The sequence below is a fragment of the Caloenas nicobarica genome, chromosome 6 (genome assembly GCF_036013445.1).
Source record: "Caloenas nicobarica isolate bCalNic1 chromosome 6, bCalNic1.hap1, whole genome shotgun sequence".
NCBI lineage: Eukaryota > Metazoa > Chordata > Aves > Columbiformes > Columbidae > Caloenas > Caloenas nicobarica.
The window spans coordinates 31,618,197-31,641,268 of NC_088250.1; the positions used below are offsets into that span (position 1 = coordinate 31,618,197).

Genomic DNA, 23,072 nt, shown 5'->3' on the forward strand with positions numbered 1-23,072 from the left:
TGCTCATAATGTCCAAAACACCTGTAATGCTTTCTTTTTTTCCAGATTCATTATGGCTGAGCTGCTTCAGACAGAAAAAGCTTACGTCAGGGACTTACATGAATGTTTAGAGGTAAGTTACAGCCCGGGGAGTCTCCAATATTTTCAGAAAGGAGATGGTATCCTTTGCAGTGGTGATGTTCACTGTGCTGCAAAGGCTGGCCTGGACAAGAGCCCGTGTGAGGGTACCAGCATCGGTGGCGGTTGCAGAGCCATGTCCTGGGGGTGGGCAGCCGGGTGAGCTTGTCTGCCATGGACAGAACCGTGCCCTGTGCTCCCCGCGTGTGGCTGGAAACGTCTGCACCTCCAGGGACACCTGAGTGCGCCTTTATTTACAAAGCTGTGCTCACCGCTGCAGAGTGAGAGCAATGTCCTGGGACTCAGCAAAGAGTAATGTGTTTGGATGTTGACCTGAAATTTCTTCATTTCTTGTCTTTTTTTTTTTGAATCATGGAGCATTTTGTTAAGAATTCAAATCTATTCCTTTGGATTTGCACTGTCTAATACTTTGCCTAGTTCTACAGCAGAGTGTTCCTGAAGGGGACTGGGATATTCAGGGCAAAAAGCAGAGTGTATTTCAGTGAAATCTGTCAGCTTTCACATCCCCTCCAGTTTGAAAGAGATTTTTATGTATCTAATGCTACTGAATTGGCAAATCTAACTTAAATTTCAGCTGTTTCTGCCTGAAGTTTGTGGACACCCTCAGTTGGACAGCAAAGACAGGTGGTGTTGACATATTTCTGCTTTCTCCTCAGACAGCTTCTAAGTGTCAGCACTTTGAATTTCTCTGGAGAGTTTTCTGTGACACTGGAATTTTTTTTTTTTTAGCTTGTTTGTTTAATCTCAAAGTAATACACAGTTCCCTTGTCAGTTTGTGCCTTTGGCAATAAAACATGGAGATCTATTTCTTTTCCACTATGTTTATTCACAAAGCTAAGAGTTGCTGGTGTCTTCCAGACTTACCTTTGGGAAATGACAAGTGGAGTAGAAGAAATACCTGCTGGGATCCTTAATAAAGAACACATCATCTTTGGCAATATTCAGGAGATCTATGACTTTCACAACAAGTAAGTTTTCCTAACAGTTCTGTTAATGTTTACTTACTAAGGAAACCAAAGGCAAGTGTGTACCTATACATCTACGTGGTGTTCGCACCTACAGTACAGTGCACCCAAAACTGTAAAGTAATTGATGCAGATTTGCCAAGTAATGTCTGATTTCTTGTTTTGTTTCTTTAATAACTTAATGTTTAGGGGTGCTGAATCCCACAAGTTCATTCTGAATTTCAAAGTCTGTCTTCAAGTTACACACCAAAGCCAAAGCAGTTTGAAAAACAAATCAGAAACCCTGTTGAAGTTCTGGGAGACTTTCGGTGCTTCAGCCAGATAAATTCACTGTCACATACATATAAATATGGTCCAGCAGAGGCTGCCATATGCATGCTTTTGTGCAATCAGCTTCAAAGCATATCACAATAGTAGACTCAAACTACATATTACATTAAAAAGGCCTTTAGGTAATAGATAAATTGACTTCCAGCCCATAAGAATTGCCCTCTCATACAGGTAAATATTCTTCTCCTATATAAAACTGTGCTAGGATCACCCAATTTCCTTCCCACTTCCGCTCTCTTTGTGATTCTCTGTGTTCTTTTTAGTGACCCTGACTGATGCCATCTAATTACTCTCCTTTTTGACTCTCCCTTGCTCCCGGCTACTGCCCCTTCAACCCTCAGTCTTGCCCCTCAGCTCCCTGCTCCTGTCATTTCTCCTTTCTCTGATCCATCCTCCACCTCCAGCCTGCTGCGTCTGCATAATCCTTTTCCCACTAAAACTTCTAGAAACACTAAAATAAATTGCCCCATGTTGCCTCCACCAGCATCCTCCACAATCTTCTCCTTTGGCTGGTGAGGTTAAGGCATCTCCCAGCTTGATTCAGGGCTGGGGAAACAGCACATTCTGTTTCTTCTCCTTCTTCAACTTCTGTTGCACATTCCTCGTTCCACCAGGGATTGTACAGGGCTCTATCTGCAAACAGAGATGTCACTCATGGTACAGATGTTGGAAGAGAGCTGATTACAAAATCTGTATTTTGGGAGTTTACTCCTTACTTATGAAGTGTCAAGCTTGTTTAAATTGTTGTCCTTTGCCCAGTGTGCTGAGTTTGGTGATGGAAAACTGGCAGTTTTGGGCTTCTCTTTTTGCTCTTCCTCAGAACCACTGCACGAGATCTTTTTGAAGATTCACAGTCTGGTTCTTGAATATCACTTTACTGCCCTGAATACACTGACCCCCTACTAGAGATTCCAACCTCATCTTTTCTAGTGGAGTTAGGCATGACTGTGCTCAAAAGCCAAAGTATACCTTGGCAAGGACACACTTTTTCCACTTGTAGGGCACCTGATTAGCCTTGTAATCAAGATACAAGTATTGATCATTAGCACTGATTAACTCATTGGTCATTCTGCTTCTCCTGGGTATTTGACTGTAACTAATTACATTGGTGTCTTCTTTTTGCAGCATCTTTCTAAAGGAACTAGAGAAATATGAACAACTGCCTGAGGATGTGGGCCACTGCTTCGTCACCTGGGTAATGAGGCTTCTTCTTTTCATTATTTATTCAAATTAATTATTCCAGCACAGACAGAAACAAGCTGGGAATAGGTGCAAGGGTTAAATCCTTATTGATAAGCGAGATTAGGAGCTGATCTATAGCTACTGACTGCTTTGCCCTTCAACTCTCCCAGGGGGAAATGTTCCTTCCCTTAGATCTTCTCCTGAGGAGTGTTGCCAAGGCTTTCCAGAGCCTCTCTCCTTGTCCTGCACTGACCAGCACAGGTTTTATCTCTGCTGCTTCCAGTTTAACAGGACTTCGTCAAATCGAACCTGTATTTGGGAGTGACATCCATTTCTTTGTGAAGGGCCCTGGGAGGACAGACATTTAAAATATTAATATACCTTCCTTAGAGAATTTGAGTCATGCCATGAGACTGCTACAAAAGCATGAATATATTTTATCAACGTTTTTCTTCAGAAATCGGTGTCAAATTGCTGAGCCACTGTGCTCTCTCATTTCATTATCCAATGTCAGGATAATTTCTAACAGGACTTTGAAATCTTGATACTAAGAGTCTTCACGAGCATAGGAGGTTCCTGGAATTTGCTACAGTAATTTATCCCTATGAAACCTGTTCCCTTTTCAAAATATTTACCAGGCAAGTCAGCCATCTTTTTGTTTTCTCTGATGTTTTTATTCCTGTTTCAAAGCTGGGAATTAGTATTTTAAAAGTCATTACGCAAATTTTTCACTTATCAAAAAAAATAAGCATGTTTGGATGATTTAAAATGGGCTTTTAATTTAAAACATGAGCCAAATATTGATGAAATGGATTCAGAAATATTGTTTGCGAAGAAGAGGTTACATATTTCTGAAAGATGGACACATTTACATATCATTTTGTGCAAAATCTTCACAGTACTTTGAAGACACTACCGCATAATCTCAGCAATAGCACGTGTCCAGAGCTGTGTGCATGGTTACAGACATACACACAAAACTGCCTACCCAATTGCAGGGTCCTGTTATTTAGATACCTGGTATCAAAAATGCAATAGTTTAAAAAGAAAGGAGGCCATAATCCTCTTCTGTTTGCCTGCCTCTCCCTGAGACCAGAGTTCAGCAATAAGAAGCTGCTCTAAGGCAGGAGGGCACAGATGCTTTTGATTTCCTCTTAAAATAAATAAATTAGGAAATTAGATGCAAAATGCTCCTAGTACAACTTAAAGTTTGAGGCGCTGAAGTCTGAACCAAGGTGGGAAAGGCAAGTTTGGGGCTGGCATCACAAATTTGAGCCAGTCTCAAGTCAAAAATGTTGGCTCGAGCCAGTTCAAGCTAGGCGAGTCTCTCACCCAGAGTTTCTACGCTGGCTTTATCTGCAAGTAGGTGATAGACCCAGCACTTCATTACTGAGTTTTAAGACCTGCAGACTTTTGGACACAATCTGCGTAATATGATTAGAGCTTTTAAATTATTTCATAGCTAGGTTAAAGTTTTAGGCTCTGTGACACTTGTTAAAGAAAACCTCCCATAGCTGCTAAACAGTGTACCTCATTCCCCTCAGAACTGCTCAGGTAAGATATGAACCATCTATAAATCTTCCACTCTTAATTTTCAATTCTTATGTTGCTTTGAGAGGTGGCGGTTTATTCCTTGCATTTATCCTGGTGAGCCTTAATGAAAGACTGTGCAAGCAGAGAAATAGCTTAACTTTCTTTTCCCTTGATGTTTGTTTTCACAGGCAGATAAATTTCAGATGTACGTCACCTACTGCAAAAACAAGCCTGACTCCAACCAGCTCATCCTGGAACACGCAGGGACTTTCTTTGATGTAAGCAGCATTTGCCATTTTCCTTCAGCAAGCATAGCGCAGCTGAAACACGTCTGATCGACGGGGTCCTTTTGGTGCTTTGGCATTTGGGGTTTTCATTCCACTGCAGATATCACATGCTGTGAAAACCAGCTGTGGTGTGATGTGTGATCTTCATCAGCATGGCAAGTTGTTTTTAAGGGAGACATACATTCTTATGGGAACCTTTGTGCATTTTTCAGACCCAGTCCTTTCTAAAGATCTGGTTTAGATGTACTCTCTACTTCTGGGTTTACTGGTAAAATGAAAAGCAGATCCCATTATATTTTATGACCTGAAATCTCTGAGTCCAAATCAAGATCCTGTCTTCCTGTTCTGCAGATTTTACCCACCATACTAAACATTTGCTTCATCAGTCTAGTAAGGGACTCCACTGACTACAATTAGACTATTTCCTTTACAAGTGCTACACCTGGTGATAAACTTTTGCAGGCTCCAATCCCAGTTTTGTAGGCTGAGAAAAATCTTCAAAGTTTTGGTATACTTTAAACTAAGCTTTTCCTCTGATTTTTGGAACCTCATCCATTTTGACATGATTGTCTGCTACCTTATAGCTTTCATTAGTTGCCTTTTGGAAAGAAAAAATGCTAAGACCTCTTTCCCAAAGCAATGACAATCTTTTTACAAATGTAACCACTCAGCAGGATTGACAGCTGACATGAATCAGCTCCTCTGGGTTTTGCATGTGCCAATGGTTATAGCATTTTAATTAAACTCAACACTGAAAGATCTCACATGAGCCAGAAGAAGTGATGAACACCTTTTTCTTTTCCCTTGTTTTTTGCCTTGTAACCAAGTGGCTGAAAAGTAGAACTGAACTGAAGGGGATTTTCCAGGAGATGGCGCTTGAGCCTGTTGAATGGTTTGAACTGGTTGGTGACTCCTGGAAGGTCAGAGTTGCCTTAGGTGTCTATTGAGGTTGTTCACACAGGTTAAATGCAGTTCCTCTGCTAAGCTTTTCCACTCCAGCTCAGTATATGGGCTGGAAACCTGCCTGATGTTGCTTAGTAGTGAATATTCATGTGTCAGCATCTGCTGTTTTGCAAGGGGAGATGTTTTCCATCCATTGGTGGGAATTGTGCTGGGTTACTTAGGTGTGTGAAGAATGTCTGTGCTACTGTGCTCTCCCCTGTATAGACCTTTCCAATTTCCACCTCCAGTATGTCCAAACTTCTCCAGTTGTTATAAAGCCAACCCAAGACATGCTCCAGCAGGGTGCCATCGTACTCCAACACTTCAGGGACTAGAGGGAGGAGCTGCCGGGAGAATGTCCCTTTCCAGCAGTGTATTTCTCTGATTGCCATGTAGCAGTGCTGTTGCTTCCCTGCGGCAGGTTCCTGGGCAGCAGGGACATCTGTCACTCCACCAGCCCCCTCTGTCTCTGCACAGTCTGACCAAGGAGCATCCTGGCAGAGCAAGGAATGCCCCAAGGGGAGGCATCTTGCTGGGAGCGTGCCCTGCTGTTCAGAGAGCTGGGAGGAAGGAACAGCGCTAAATTCATTACTTGGATCCCACAAAAACAAGTGTACTGAGCCAGCTCCAGGAAGTTCACAGGCACGGCCGAGATCTTGCTGGCTCCTACAGTTATTAATTGAGTCCCAGCCGTGTGCTCTGCAGACACTGTCCCGGTTTGGAGCCAGCTGTGACTCAGCTTCATGTAAACCCCATCAACCCCCACACAGAGCCCCTTCCCTTTGGGGTCTTGTTCATGGCACCAGAGATATTTTTTTTCTAAAACAAACTTGCCTAGTACGAAAAAAAAAAAAATCCATTGGCACATTGTGTGAAAAGTGGCTATTTTTGCATTGCAGCATAAACACTGGAGCTAAAAAAACCAGTAACCTCCCTAGTACTCAGCAGAAAATCAGACTGTCTACAGAAAGAAAATCTCCGTTTTTGGCAGTTCTTCCCCCTTCATCTTCTCTAACTTCTTCCCTTTACAGCCTTAAATTTACCCTTCAGTAGTTGGAGATATGTTGCATTCCCCATCCCCATCTGCGCCTTTAGGAACCGAGGATTTCCTGACAGCCAGGAGCAAGGGGAGGCACGTCCATGGCCTGATGGAGACACAAGGAATTTCAACCTGTCCTGTTTCAGCAGAGAATATGCCCCTGCAGGGCATGAGCTTGAAGTCTTTTAGATGGTTAAACATGAGCACTGGGGTCCTGTAGGGTTTTCAGGAGCTCCCAGCTCTCACTGGAACCAGTTGGAGGGAGGCAGCTGCGCCCTTCGCGGACCTCACCAGGTGCCTCTCTGCAATGTCTCCAGAAGTTCATGGGCACATGACACTGATCAGCACAGACATTCTGGTTGAGATTCAGGCAACCAAACCAGGATTATTCAGTGCTGTAAAAGACATCATAAGGGTATTTCTCCTGGCCTCCAGCTGCCACCTCAGGACACCACAGGTCTGTCAGCATTGTGCCAGAACTGATATTCCTGTGTGGATGTTTCAGCTACCCCAGGGTAATCAAATGGTACTAGATGCCCATGTTTAGACAGCTAGATTACACCCTACACATGCAATTTAATTTAATTTCACTCTATTTTAATTGGATGTTAAGACTCTGCTTTCAGCCTTCACAGATAGGAGAAACCAGTTGACACAAATCATATTTAAATTGAAGCCTCTGTAGTTTACTCACCATAGCCTTAGCTTGACTTGCACAGGGCCCCTGCAGTTTAAGTGGCCTTAGGGGGACTCTGCAGTTTATTGCCAGCCTCTCTGAAACCACCGTTATTTGCATATGAGCTTAAAGAGAGCTAAACAACTAAAAGAAATGCAGAGATCCAGAGCTAAAACTAGTTACGGGTGGTTCTATCTGGCAGAGGGTTAATAGTTTTCCTTGACTGACTGCTGGTTTTATCTCTTCTAGGAAATTCAGCAAAGACATGGTCTGGCCAACTCTATCTCTTCTTATTTAATCAAGCCTGTCCAGAGGATCACAAAATATCAGCTCCTACTGAAGGTACCTTAGTGAGCTGCCTAAATGGGCTCTGAGTGCAGACTCTCGTTCGGAAGCACCTTATGTTGCCTTGCTTTATAGTCATTCCCATTTCATCCCCACTGCCTGTGAGCATCCACTGTGCATTTTGATGCAGTTCAGTTTTCTTTTCTCACTGTTAATGAAGCAGTTGCAACTTTGTGTTCTACTTGCCAAGAAAATCAATCTGAGATAAAGCAGGCATGTTGCCCAGAGATTGTCCATAGCTGTCCTGTATTGCTTCTTAGGAACTGCTGACCTGCTGCGAGGAGGGCAAAGGGGAACTCAAAGATGGTCTGGAAGTGATGCTCAGTGTCCCAAAGAAGGCCAACGACGCGATGCACGTCAGCATGCTGGAAGGTAGCAGATGGGCAGGTGGCTGGGGCAGGGGAGAGACCAGCCCATAAGTGGAGCCTTCTTGTAACTTGGGTGCAAAGTTAGTACAGGTTGACTGTAGCAATGCTGTTCACTGATCATAATTTTCAGGTCCTTCCTAGCTCCTTTCTGATACTTCTCCAGAAGTCTTGGAAGAATAAAGCCGCCTGGGAAGTTTAGGGGTTTTATTTATTTATGTCTTATGTGTGCGTATATATATATATTTATATGTGTATATATATGTGCATGCATGTGTGTGTGTATATATATGTATACACATACAATATATATGCATATTTGGCTAACACATTCTTACTTAATGAAACAAACACCCCCCCCTGAAAAACAGTGTCAGTTTAGCTGCTAGAAGCCATAATGATTATTGGATGAAAACATTTCTAAATACTGTCTCAGCATTTCAAAATGAAAAGTTCTGGCTTTCTGAGTCAAAACAGCTTGTGTTTCAAAATGTTAGTATGATTATCCCAAAGATTAAAAAAAAAAAAAAGTATTATTAAAAAGTATTTCAAAATTAGTAAAAAAGTACTTTGTCCCAAGGTTAAGTTTTTTATTGGCTTTTTGATGTGTACAGTATTTCTAAAATTTAAAAATTTTGTTCTGGACAGAGATGCTTTATTGTGTCTCAAACTTTTTCTTGACCTGGGAAAAACATTTCCAGGCTGGCTTGAGTCAGAAGCAGGAAACAAGACGAGTACTAAAACAGGCAAGAAAAAGGAAATATTGCCAGTAGCTAAGCAGCACATTAAGACCAGTTAACTAAAATTGCAGCGGGGTAAACTGAACCAGCATAGGTAGAAACACTATAAAGACAGTTTTAACTATGGTGTCTGGTGAAAAGCAAGGTTTCCCAAAATAACATGTGGATAACCTGTCCCCTTGAGATGACCAGCACCATGCAATAATGAAGAAGCAGGGATGGCTTTGTTAGGGTAGACAAGGACTTGGACAGTTGTCTTCTGCATAAGACATTATTCCTGAATACTTGGAGCAGGGACTAGGGCTGCTTGCTGCTCTCCCAGGGCTATCTGGCATGAGCAACAGCAGGCTGTGCTGGTGGAGGAGCAGCCTCCAGCTCTGGAGAGATGTGTGACCCCAAGCTGCTGAGACAGCAGCTTGGAGGGCACCTTGCACTAGGGACTGCCTTTTCCCTCAAGCCTCACAGTTATGGGGAGGGAGTCCTGTGATCCTCAGTGATGTGAAGATTTTTGACATGCAGCTTGGAAGATCAAAACCTCCCCCTAGACAGCTTGATTCAGACACCATACCAATTTGCTCTCATAGATGCACCTCCCCATGCCCCTGCTGTGGATTCACAGGCCCTTAAAGGTTGGGTTAGCTTGCGTGAAGGCATCATGGTATGATGGGGCACTTCCAGCCACAGCACATTATATTTCTCTGAATTTGTGTTGACATACTTAAGATGCCTTGCATTACAGTTCTGTATATAGTAACCACCACCAAAACCTTTATAATATTTACCTTTAAGTAATTACTACTACACTTCACAGCAGCCTCATTTAGCACATATGATGTATTTGCCTCTGGTGAAATAATTGTATCATTGCAGTAGGGAAAAAAAAGAAAAAATATTTTCACTGAGACAATGAATGCCCATTAATGTCCATTACTGGTCCAAAGAACAAATATAAGCCAATGTATTTTGTGGTTTTAGGGTTTGATGAGAACCTGGACGTCCAGGGAGAGCTGATTCTTCAGGATTCCTTCCAAGTGTGGGATCCCAAGTCTCTCATTCGGAAAGGCCGTGAGAGGCATTTGTTTCTCTTTGAAATCTCTTTGGTGTTTAGCAAAGAAATCAAAGATTCTTCAGGACACACAAAATATGTTTACAAGAACAAGTTACTGGTAGGTGTGGCTGCAAAGAACATGTTCTGGATGTTGTGTTTCTTGTAGGTAGTGGTGGAGTTTGGGGGGTGGCTCACATGTCCCCATGCTGGGTTGGGGACACTCATGCCGTCTGGAGGGGCTGGCTCTGAGCCCTGCGAGGCTCACCTGGAAGCCAAGCTCACAGTAAGTCTGGAGAGGTTTAAGATAGTGAGATGTCAAGGGTAAGTGGGCAAAACAAGGAGGATCACTCAAGCCATTCGCTTCCCTGCCATCCCCTGCTACCTGTGTGTAGCAAAGCAGGGACAAGATCTTATTCCCTGATCCATCCCTGCCTCCCCACTTCTCCCTACAAATGTGAAGTTTTTGGGACTCGTGAGGCTTCATATATATGAAATCTCTTATCATCTCTCCTCACACTAGACCTCAGAGTTGGGAGTGACTGAACACGTTGAAGGAGATCCCTGTAAATTTGCTTTGTGGTCTGGACGAACACCATCCTCAGACAATAAAACAGTGCTGAAAGTAAGTCTCTTCTGCTTGTTTTCTTTGCGTTTAGAGCTGGTAGTTCAGGCCTTGGGAGCGCTAAATGAAAGCTTAGTTTCTTCCCTCCTCATATTCATGTGGCTTCCGTGTCTGTCAGTGGGGTCACACCTGCATCAGGAGCAATTCAGTTGTAAGGCCTCAGTGTGAATCACAACAGTGCGGTTGTGCTGCCTGGCTGAAATTGCACCTCTTTTTGCAACCTGAGTTGAGCAGCTGCACACTGACACAGGGCATAATTCGGGGTGTTTGGCTGGGAACTGTAATTCTCCTAGTCCTCTGCCACTGGGCTTAGCAACAATCAACCTATTCCTCGAACCTCCAGAGCTGACAGCCATGTCTGTCAGGTGAATTTTTAGTGAAGAATTCATGTTATAGTTATTTTGTCTGAGGAAATCCCAGCTGTGCACTGATAACCTATTTCCCCTCTACAGAGTGTGCTGTATCGCTAGCATTACATGTATTTATCCAGAGCTTAGCTGATTTGCTATTGCTTGCCAAGTAGAGCTGGTAGAAATACCCTCAGTTCTCCTGGGGTTACCAGGTACTTCAGCAGCTAAAATAATACAGCAGAGAAGAGAAACAGTTAATGATGCATTTTCATCAGTCAACCATGATTCTTGTACATAGGAGGTGACAAGCTGGGAATATGGTAAAGTGTCTGTCTTTTTGCCTTGTGGAACTTTAGGCATCCAGTATTGAAACAAAACAGGAATGGATCAAAAATATCCGGGAAGTCATTCAAGAAAGGATTATCCATCTGAAAGGAGCTCTGAAAGAGCCAATTCAGCTGCCCAAGACACCAGCAAAGCAGCGAAACAACAGTAGAAGGTAACCTCGTTTACTCCATACAACATGAAATCACTAGCATTTTCTCGACCAACAGCAGTGCTATATCTATGGGCTTTTTACTGCATTCACTCGTTTTTCTTACTATAGTCAAAAGAAGTTTTTGTCATCTTTGCTTTTTATATGTTGTCTTGGCAAAAGTAGCTAGAAAGCTTTTTCTATGATCTACATACAAATGCCTTTTATTTTAGTACTCCAAAGCATTAGAGAGCAGTGAACAGTAAAAATTCCTCAGAGCCCGAGATTATGTTTCTTTCCTAAAGTAGAATTTACTCCACATTTGAGTATTAACAGCCTTTTTTTTTTTTTTCCCCCCTCCTGTTTGGCATTTTGAATTGTTTGACAATGTAAATCACAGCTGGTCATGACAATATACTACTGCAGTGGAGAATCTGTGTTTCATCAGCAAATACAAACTCACTTCAGCCTGTGAAGCAATATTTTTTTTTTTTTGACAACTTCTTTGAATCCTGGACTAAGGGAAATTATAGAAAAAGAATTGTTCTTTTGATGTCATGCTGGCATTCCCAATAGCCACCTGTAATTTGCATATCTCCATTTCCTCATCAAGTTTTATCATTCTCTTACTTCAGGCTGTATTATAGAGGCGTCCAAAGTGTAAGTAATCAAGGTCACCCAGGAGACCTGTAGCAAGGCAGACATCCAAACATTTCTTCCTGGAGACATGCACCAATACAAGAGTTTTCTTATATGAATGGGAGTCTTGATTTTTTTCTTTGTCCCTAAATATGTATTTTGCATTATTTAAATGTTTTTTTGGAAAAACTAGTAAAAGTTTAGGAGAATTGTGTCTATACATCAAAAGAGAATAAAACACCCTCTGTTAGCAGACTCATAGAGCTAGAATTGTAGAGCTCTATATTGGTTTTGTTTATGTTTGTTTGGATATCATTTTTATGGCTTAGTATTAAATCCCTGAAGACGTGTTTCCTGTGAGGCAAAAGGAGTACCTCTTATTTCAGTGACATGTGTATCCTGGGCTGAATGGTTTTAGTTAAGGCAGAAATCTAATTGATGGAAAAATTTCTGCCTGATGAACTCATTACAGAGCTATTTCTGAACACCAGGGTCTCTTACGCTGTAGATATGCAGGCAGTGCCCATCCTGTTTCCAGTAACACAGTTTGTGATTATGTGCTAATCCCAATCCTACGGCTGAGCGTGACATAATTTAAAATTGCAAGCTACATAGCAACATGGGCTGCATCAGCGAGGCAATTTTAGCACAAAGCCAGGTCTAGCACGCTGACTTGGCACTTCTCAGATCCACCTATTAGGTTGTGTGCATTCCAAAGTGGTGTGTCAAGTAAACATCGTTGTTTCCCTATTATGTTTTTTGCAGAGACGGAGTAGATGATGCAGACAGCCAAGGAGATGGCAGCAGTCAACCTGACACCATTTCCATTGCATCCAGGACATCACAGAACACAGTGGACAGCGATAAGGTAGGACTGAAATGTGGAAATACAAAGCAGGTGATCACCCCCAGAAAAATGTAAGTGAAGAGCAGAATAGAAGGCAAAATAAAGCAACCTGTCTTCTACTACATGAGTCAAAACTTGTATTCCCTAAACTAGGCTATCAAAATCCAATCTGTTCCTAGGTGCTCATCAGTACTCCTGTTTTACATGGTAACATCTCTTTTGCTGCAGCTTCTTTGTGGTTAATACACAGAGATTGAATTGGCTCTGAAGGAACACAGCCAGGGCAACCTTTTTTTCCCTAGTACAACTGACCCTGTGGGAGCCACCTTCTAAATCAGCAAACAGTTGTTTGTGTTCCATATTTATCCTCTGAACTAAAATTAGTAGTTTGTTGGAGGGAATACAGGTGCTTACACACCAATTAATATAGCAAAATTGGGATCCTGGCTCATATCTTGAGAGCCTGGGAGCCTTTCCAGAGGCTGTGATTCTGGACCCCTCTCCTTGCGGACATATGGGGGAGCATATGGAAGGCCTCGAGACATGCCAGATTCTGTTGGAATGCTGCACACTGTCAGCACGTGTGTACTCATTTTACTTATCAGATGATTTGAGCCCAGATTCCCAGCTCCACTAGGATGCCTGACTTGAATTTGTCACCCTGATACCTCCAGCTGCAGTCTTCAGCTGAATTAGCATTTGGTGGTAGAAGTAAATGGGCTGCTAGTAATGATTTATCTTAGCTATGCTAATGGGGTTTGTCATATCCACTGAAAGAATGTCCACATTCTCTTCATGTGTTGTTTTGAAATCATGTGTAACTTGCAAAAGGATGAATTCTACAGCACCATTATGGATTTGTCTGTCAGGGCTTTAATTTTGTTGCCACTTACACAAGGTAAAGGATGTCTTCACAAAATCAGAGTTCAAGTTTATGATTGTAAACTTCACAGGTAAGGTTCAGTGCAGATGTTATTTTGAAAGCTGGATACAGAAACAGGAGTTAATTGCAAATACACTACTTTTGTAAGATGAAATGTTGTATTTATATTAAAGGCAAGTTCCCATGCTTTTTGCTTTTTTGACCAGTACAGTGTATTAGAAAAGTAATAATCCTCACAATCCAAAGGCCCCTGTAATGTATGCAAATACTTTGCCCAATGTCAAATAAGTGTTTTCTTATGTCTTCAATCCACATGGACTTGCCTTGTATTTCAATGTTTTTCACATTTATCATTCCTGAGAAAGGCCCTGACTTAGTGGAGTACTCGACCTCATGCTTAATTTTAAGCATTCACATAAGCTTTGTTCATTTGCCCCAAGCCCATTGTGCCAGTTGCATGTATTATGGTAGTCAGGCAAGGTCTAGGTAAATGCTGCATGCTGTACCTGCATATGAGATCTACAGTGCCAACAGCACAGGGAACTATCAGGCTGTGCCCTGAAAGACAGACCACCATGGCAACAGTTGGTTTAAGGATGCAAGACTGGAAAGGAAGGGTTATAGGAATTTCTATCCAAAACCTTATTTGAACTGAATGGTGAATACATATGAGATAAGTTGAGCACCAGATGGTACAGGGAAAGGCTAATTCAGTTCTGGGGCTATGTCATGTTTTGCTTTTTTTTTTTTTAAGGTGGATAGGTTCACTTGCTGACTTAAGACTGTGTGTTTGTGTGTCCAGTATATAGCTAAAGCTTAAATATACTTGTATGTACTTTGTTGAATCTGAGCAGCTATCATCCTTGGATAGAGGTGCTAGACCTGTATCATCATAGAGAGGCAGTTCCTGCTAAACAGTTTCCTCATTGTCACTGATGCTGATGCCAGAATACTGTGGAGAATTTAGCCCCCAGAGTACTGCATTGCTGTGTCTTTGCTCCAAGAAAAATGAAGTCCCTGCGTCACTTTATAGTTCTCAGTTTTTCTACACAACGTTACCCAAATTAATGACAGACAGAACTGAGGTGTCCGACTCCCCGCTGCAGCAGCATGGAGCACACCTGCGTTCAGTCTCGGTTCAAATGTCCGTTCTTACACTGCTTGCACTAAGCCCTTAGCACATGTTGACATCTGCTGTGAGGGGACTCGGTGTCAGGAAATCCCAAAGCTGAGCAAGGACCCAAGACACAAGACTCCCGGTGGTGACATCTTACCATGTGGGAACAGCTCACTGTCATTTCAAGTTATTTTACTCTCCAGCTTTATCTTCTGGGATGGTCTGAGTAAATCACATTGGACTAGGAAGATTTACCTTCTCGCATAGACTGGTACTGAGTTATTGGCACTGTAAGACTGTATCATATCATGCTCTCTTGATAAGGTTTCTTGGCACAGTTGTTAGTGCTGGGTAAACACTATAACATACATGCTATAATTAACTCATGTGGTACTGGTAACAGCACCGATAAGTAATGTGTTCAGCAAGCAGTGGTTTCCCTGCCTATTTAACTCCAACATAGGCAGCAGAGTTCTTCCCAGGAGTTCAGATTCAGGCTCAGAGTTTTTTCACAGCTGCAGCTTCTGTGGGCGAGTTCTCTGTGTACCCCAGTGAGATCTCCATCCAGAGGAGCCGGGAGAAAGAGCTCCTACCTTTTTATGAGAGAAAATGGCCTCAAGTTGTGCCAGGGGAGGTTTGGATTGGATATTAGGAAACATTTATTTATGAAAAGGGTTGTGAAGCGTTGGAACAGGCTGCTCAGGGAAGAGATCGAGTCACCACCCCTGGAGGTGTCTAAAAGACGTGTACGTGAGATTCTTAGGGACACGGTTTAGTGACATTGTTACATTAATGGTTGGACTTGATGATCTTGAGTGTTTCAACTAAAATGATTCTATGATTTAAAAACTCTAGCTGTTCACAGCAGCCTCATTTACACACACATGCAAAGAGACTTGCAGTGCCAGCAGTGCGCCAGGATGGCAGCAGATTAATCCTGCACCGGGACAACCTATGTATTAATATTAACTCAGTGCCAGAAACAATTGTCAAGTAAACTTTAAGAGTTAATATTACTCTCTGAAGTCAAAAGAATTCAAAGATTTAGCTGACACACTTTGTCCTTTCCCTAAATCTTGCTGTTACGCCTGAGGATTACCTAACGCATTAGTTGAGTGTTCAGACAAGAATGCCAAGCAACATTTTAAACAAAGAAAATCACAGCCTCTCAAAGATTCCCAATTGTAAGTTGCACTTCTGCTTAATAACACTTCTTGTGCCTCAAGTGATACGTATTTCTTTCAACCTGCCAGCTTCTTCTGGGTTGCGAGTAGCGATTTCTGTCTCCTCTCTCTCTCATCACGGCGCAGCCCTAGAGCAAAGCTTTACTTTTGCATTTCAAACTCCTAAAAAAGCAGAAGCTTTTCTGTTGCTAAGTGGCAACGAGATAACATTACTGTAAATTCAACATGGATTTTGCTTTCTCTCAAGGCAGCTGAACCCAGCTGTAACATTTGTCAGGGGGCACATTTGGTGCAAGGGATAGAGTGCTTAATGGGGCCAGAAGAGTTGAGTCCTGAGCTCTGTCACTCCTGTGTTGGATGTCACCATAAATTGCACCTGATGGCTCATTGCACTTGTCTTTTTTTTTTCTTGTTTGGATTTGGAATTTGGAGGGGAGACAGGAATTCTTGCAAACATTACCTTTGTACATTAATTATAGCATTGGAACAACACAGGATACAGACCCAAATTCAAAGCCATTTTTGTATATCGAAGGAAATTCACAGCAATCTTTATGGTAGCAGACTCTGCTTTGAAAATATTCTTAATTATATGCCTGAGTTCAGAAGTGCTATGAAGTATTTAAATATTAAGGTTTTCCTGGCTGCAGGCAGTGGTCAGGTGATTATATGAGACTCTTCAGATTTAAAAAAAAAAAAAAAAAGCCCAAGTCTGTTTAAAAAAAAATAATAATTAAAAAAATTACTCCTGTCTTTTAAATTAAATATATGTTTAAGTAACTTATTAAATCTTGATCTTAGTCCTTAAAAATCTTCAATTTTATTGGATTTTTCTCTCTCAAAAATATTAAAGCAATTATCCCTGGACTCAAACATTTCATTTTCATTAAATACTGTATAATTGAAATACAGACTTCAAGTGAGGTTTGTAGGTCTACACCTCTGTAAAAGGAAAGAGAGAATATATAAAATTATTATTTTTCCATTTACAATCTATGATTTTTTCTGTATGCAATCTATAATCTAAAATGTTTCCTACACAGAAAAAGAATTATTTGGTTTGTCATTTGGTATTATATGAGTATTATATAGAGGGGAAAAAGTGGGTTCATGAACCAGACTCAGTGCTAAAGAACCAGTAGACAAGGAGTACTGTTACAGTGTCATTCCTATTGAGTATCCAAGTCAGGTCCCAGGTAACATACTATGCAAATTTTCTTCATCCTTTCCAAAAGGCAATCTAGGCAGCTTTTGTTCTGTACTGTAAGCCTTCTTCAGCGTGCCATCTAAAACCCAATCCTCAGGGAGAAATTCTTGCCCTATTCAATTTATGGCAGACAGGATTTCAGTCTTTATATCTGGATTCAAAGGAAACGCCAGCATGCAGGGCATTCTCATTTGTTAAGCCCATTGATCTATTGGTTTGTAAAACAGCTGTTTCTGGTGATACTGGTCCATCTTCTAATGGCTTTTTTTGTTGGCTTTTGCAGAATGCTGAGGAGAGCACTTCTTATTTTCTCCTGGTTTTTTTGGACTTAGAAAAAAGCCTTGAAATGTGAACTGAAAAGTTTTTACTCTCTAAAAATAAATATACATGATATACTTTTATCTTTTCCATTAGATATTGGTCTCAGCTCATCATTCAGCAGTCATGAGACTGAAATCTTGACCTCTTCCATATCAGTTGTATTATATAAAATCTGGGAATAATAATTTTTCTAATTGAAGGTAATTGGTATAAGAGGGAAGATTTTAGAATTACGGCTTGTTGGAACAAATCACCTAGGGGCAGCTTCTCTTTGCTTGGAAGGCTTCTAATCAAGGTAAAATAGCTTTATCCCTGTGGTATTGTTACTGCAGCAGAAGATAGGACCTGATGCAGCAAGTACGGCTTCAGATTCTTAGGAAGAATTCTCAGTTCCTTGGAAATTTCTTTTCCAAGTAACACAGACATGAGGAATGCCTTGATCCCCCTTGAGGCTACTAGTTATTTTAGGCTTGAACTCCATAAAGTTGTGCACCAGCATGCTGCATGTTTTTCTAAATAGACGTTATTTCCTTGAACTATTGCCTAGTGTTAACATGTGCTGATTAAAAAAAAAAAATTACCAAATGGAATTGCACACTCATTCAATAGTAAGGGAAACTTGTTCTTCTTAGGTACCTCACAAGGAGTGCATAAGGAAAATTACTGTGTATATGAGATGACACCATCAGCATATACAACACAAAGTGGTCAGTCATTGCTTCCCAGCATAAATTAATCTGGAAATTAAATATTTAACTTGAAGTGCCTAAAACCAAAGTAGAAAAGCCAAAGATCCTACTTTGACTGGGCAGCTTATAAAGAAATGAAGTAAGTTAAGCAGAGCAGGAACTTTACAAATACTCTCTTCTCTGAAACTGTCGATCTCATCAGCCGGAGTTCAGCCACTTGCTCCCAGCAGTGGGAGGTGGAAACCTGACTCTGAAGTCGGAGCTGTGGGTGCTGATGGCTGTGGCTTCATTCCCTAAATGTCACCAAGGAAAAAGTCTTGTCCCTCACTCTAGTGAAAAGCTGACCTAACAGCCCAGCACAGTGCGTGCCCTGCTCTCCCCATCACAGGACATGGATCCTGCAAATAAAAGGTGGGTTTCCACGTGGATTGTGTTTACGTGGAGGCATAGGCACTTCAGAGTAGGACCTACTTGCAAATTTGTATTTACAGATGAGCCCAGATCTCTCGCCACTTGGAAGTGTAACTAGCCCCTTGGAGCACACTAGCACTGGGACTGTAACCCTTGCTACCACCAGCATTGCACATCAGCTCTGCCTGGATCATAAAACTGATCACACCAGAGATTTCTCTGGTTTTGGAACTAATAACATTCTTCTCTTCTGTGCTCTCAGGCTGGCCCGGAATCAGCAGCAAGGCTAAGGTTCCTCTCAAAGGTGGGATGACTTGGAAAAGCTCAATTAAGGAAACTAAAGCGTTTGCTACAAAATAATGAAATAATAATAATAATAATAATAAAATGAAAATCCCCTTGAAATCTTGAAATAAGCACATCAACATAAGGAAAAAAACATTTTAAAAAAATGATGTCAATATGAAATATTACTTTATCAAATACAGAAAATGCAGACCTGGGATAAAAATGAGAGATATCTCCATTTTCAGACAAGGAATTAAAGGCACAGAGAAATTTAAAACAATACCATAAGATAAATGCATAGATTAATTCTGCTAACAAGAGCCCCTTCACTAAGACTGAGCTGACAATTTAATTTCTAGTTAGTTTCTCAGCAAGGGAACTCATATACCAAGCAGAACTAAAAACTATATAGCAGATATAGCAGATCTCTGTCTTTCTTCAATGCTATTAAAGTATTCTGTAGCTTTCAGTTATATACTTTACTTCCCTGAAGCATTTTTTTAAATCGTCTCTAGGCTCTTACCGAATATTTACACAGCTAGTGATCCAAGCCTTCTGTACCTCTGGCATTATCATGGCACAATCTGTGCATCCCATGATCTGAGTTTTGGCTTTTTTCACCTTTGCCAGCAAGTTCTGTATTGAGTCATGTGCAAGAGACACATTTCTACTGCAGCACTGGAGGGATTTCAAGGAACAAGAGCTGTTGAGCCCCAGAAGTTCTTGCATATGGTCAAAACATCTATCACATGTAACTACTCCTACATGTATACAGTCCTAAAATTACATTCAGCCCTTTGAAGGCAACTGTGAGGCTGATGTGACCCCCGGTGAAAATGAGTTTGACACCCCTGATTTCTCACCATCGACTGGAGTCTGCGCAGTACTTGAGCAGTGGGACTGAACTGAGTAGAAAACACCCGTCAGTGGAAAGTCCCTCTGCCAGTGGCAAATGGCTGCTACAGGTTGTAGACCATGTGCAGGAAGTTGGAATGTGTGATGTAGGGCTAAGGGGGAGCACGATCATGGGAATATGGAGTGGGTGGTAAAGCAGGTAGCCACTTAAATACAGAATCTAGAGTATTTACTTAGAAATCTGCCTGTTTTCTAGCGAAAGTTGACATATATAGAGTTGTCTGCCAGGTGAGGCTGGGCATTGACTTGAAGAGATTTCTTCCTCCTCCAACCTATGTATTTTATTCTCAGTAAATTAGATGAGATTTAACAAGTGTGAGTTTCTAAAGGATGATGGAAGGGATTGATTTGGTCTCATTTATGTAAGCATCATTGTGATTATTCTGCACTGATCCTGTCCAGGCAAGTGATGTGCCAGAATTCAGCAGTGTACTGTCTGGAGTGCTGCTGACTTATAGCGACTGATGTATTATGGTACCACAAGTAAAATTAAATTTATGTAATATAAATGACTGCTGACTGTTAAGTGATTTTTTTCCTGTGAAGATATGAAGAAAAGAGGAGTGAATTATGAGGATATATTTATATCACTAGGATGCTGCCTAGCATTAGTGAGGTTATCACACTGACTTCTTACTGCCCACACCTGTGGAAAAGGGAGAACATGATAGCCAGCAAAGGAAATCCTGACATAAAACATTTTGGCACTTTAATTAGCCTTCTTGAGTGCTCACTAGCTATAGGGTGTTAACTCTTTTCAAGATACTGTCATGTAGTAGCAAAATGTTTATCTTATCAAGGAAATAAATTGTTCAGCCAGGAGCTGACCTATCTCTCTCTCTCTCTAATAGTAGCTTCTTAAAATTTCCTTAGGCTTTGGGAGACTGCCTCTCAATTCTTGCTCTGAATCTTGGCTAGGACCTCTGTAAACTCGACTCTTCCATGAGAAAAATATACAAATATATCTGTATCTTTTTTTTTTTTTTTTTTTACTGTGAACAGTTCCCTGAAACTGCAGTCATTAAAGTGACACTGGGAACTGATAAAATAAGACTGTTTTACCCCTGCTGGCAATGCCACCTTTGATGTGAACTTGCCTTTCTAATAATTCATGCTTAGTAACACTACCGTGGCATTTTTTCTCCCTTTCCTAAGTATAAGTAAGGACTTTCCCTTTCTTTCTGTATGTCTTATCACAAATGTAGCACTGCCAGCATCATTAAATGTTCCAGCTTTTAAATTGCAGGGCTGTACTTGCCTGTCGTCATTTAAGATTTTTCAGTCTTTTGGAAAAAAATCTCAAGGCTCTTGGAGTGAAATGTAACACACTCAAGCAGATAGGTTTTAAGTTACACCTTTAGATTTCCAAATGAAATCATCTGAAGACTGGAGTGCTACATGCCACTTATTTGACTCCTTATGCAAAAGTACATGGGTACTCGCAGAAAACCAAACCCCAGGTGCGATCCAAATAGTTAGAACTGTTCCTTGCTCAGAGTCAGTGCCAGGCCTACGCTCTCCCTTGGCACAACCTAGTCTCTGTTTTGGGAAATGGATGGTAGGTCTCACATTGCCTTTTGTGTCTCTACACTGCTCACTATGACTTGTAGCTTTACAGGAATTTACCCACCTGTCATCTACAAGCAGAGTCAGCTGACAGGGGTTTTTTGGATATATTTCAGACAATTCTGAGGCCTTTGGCCTTTTTTTCCTCTGAGAACTTTGAAAAAATGGACTTTGGTCTTCCCTGGAACTAGATTTCAAAACAAGGGAAAAAGTAATTCTTACCCACCTTGGTTTTCAGCCAGGTTTAATCCTGGCCTGAATTACAGGTTATCTGTCTTTTCTGACACCCATTTCTAAAAGTAACAAGTAGTTGATCAAGAGGTTTACCTCCGAGAAGTGACCTGTCAAGGGTGCAAGTGCCGCTGAGAGTAGGGGCATTTATCTTGTTGTTGTCAGCAAGTATTTGTCGCAGCTGTGGGAGGAAGCAGCACTAAAGACAGGCTGTCTCTTTTCAAAGAGTTGCTCAGGAAAAGTGTATATGTTCTTTTGAAAAACAAAGTAAAACATGAGCAGCTGCTTTTAAAATATCACACTCATTGCAAATGCTTGTAAACTTCAGAGTAATTTCTCAAGGAAGTTTGTCTGAAGTCCTAACCATGTAGTAGAGCCTTCTCCATTTCTTATTGTACTGCATGGCTGGAAAATTTCCTGCACAGTTACCTGAGAGATGATAACGGCAGATGAATTTCACCAAAGGTCCCTTTTTTTTTGTCTGGTAGTTGAATTTTAGCGAGAAATTTCCCAGATATTTGAGTGTTTCACACAACCCTGTCTTCATCACTGTGAAAATATGGCAAAACCAAAACAAAAGAAAGAACACACAAGCTTTGCAAGAGGTTGCTAACTGTGGAGCAGGCTGTGGTTTCATTTCATGGACAAAACACAATTAATATCTGGAAACATGGAACGTCTTTTCTTCACGGAGGGGATGGTCGGTCACTGGAGCAGGGTTCCCAGGGAAGTGGCCACAGCACCAAGCCTGTCAGAGCTCAAGGAGCATCTGGATGACACTCTACATCATATGGGTTAGTTTTAGGTCATCCTGCAAGGAGCAGGGAGTTGGATTCGATAATATTCATGAGCTTCTTTCAACTTGAGATATTCTATGGTCTGTAGTATCCATGGGACTAGAAATCATTGGATAATATTCCCAGGAAACAGCTTCATAAAAGGCATGGCAGAAATTTGCCTTGTCTCTTAAATATCTCAGCTGAGATTTCTGGAAGTGCTATTGAACTTAAGTAGGACCCCTGCTTCCAAAAGACTTGCACACAATTCTGTCCCCAAAGGAAACCATTCCTCTGGTGGTCTGTGAAGGGTAACTGGTCGGCACTCGTAGGTTTGTTTCCAGATCAGTGCAGAAGCAATGGATGTTTTCTTAACACCTCTCCCAGTTTTTTATTTGCAGCCATAAATAACTGCAGATATGAATCCAGATTCATTTGGGTAATCAGCCGTTGATAAAAGATCCAACTGAAAGTCCCTGGAAGTGCAGTCCTAAGGAAACAGATTTTTCAAAGATCTCTTTTCGGCATTTTCCTCCATGCAATTTCGTAAGGAACATTTGTTATTGATTTTCATAGATGACTTTTTTTTTTTCCCATTAAGGAAATAAGGATCAACATTCAGCAGTCTGATTTCAGACTTATTCTTAGATCATTTCAATCTAATGCGTATTTTGGCGGAAAATAAGTAAATCAGCAACATTTGAAAATATAAATCAAGTCCCTCTATGATAAAACAATTGTATAGAACTTCTTCAGGCTGAAGCTCTCCTAAGAACATTGTAGCTATGAATATCAAGGGTCAACACATTAATGTGAGGGTATTTAAATGTAATTTCTGTGGCAGCTGACTTGATTTCTTCTTTCTATTCCTGCAAGCAGTGTGAAAATCAGATTATACGCTAATGTGCTGATGAACACATTCCCCTTACAGGCACAAGGCACACACCTAAAGGTTGTATTA

General features: G+C 41.2%; 1 protein-coding gene across 1 annotated transcript in view; it reads left to right on the top strand.

The window, feature by feature from the left end:
* KALRN (kalirin RhoGEF kinase) overlaps window positions 1-23,072 on the top strand; it is a 513,637-nt gene that overhangs the window by 361,282 nt on the left and 129,283 nt on the right. Inside the window, exons 24-33 of the mRNA XM_065638225.1 lie at window positions 46-112; window positions 997-1,106; window positions 2,559-2,628; window positions 4,337-4,426; window positions 7,342-7,434; window positions 7,698-7,809; window positions 9,518-9,708; window positions 10,111-10,212; window positions 10,919-11,061; window positions 12,442-12,544. Of these exons, the coding sequence (XP_065494297.1) occupies window positions 46-112; window positions 997-1,106; window positions 2,559-2,628; window positions 4,337-4,426; window positions 7,342-7,434; window positions 7,698-7,809; window positions 9,518-9,708; window positions 10,111-10,212; window positions 10,919-11,061; window positions 12,442-12,544 (1,081 nt within the window). The remainder of the gene's footprint in view (window positions 1-45; window positions 113-996; window positions 1,107-2,558; window positions 2,629-4,336; window positions 4,427-7,341; window positions 7,435-7,697; window positions 7,810-9,517; window positions 9,709-10,110; window positions 10,213-10,918; window positions 11,062-12,441; window positions 12,545-23,072) is intronic.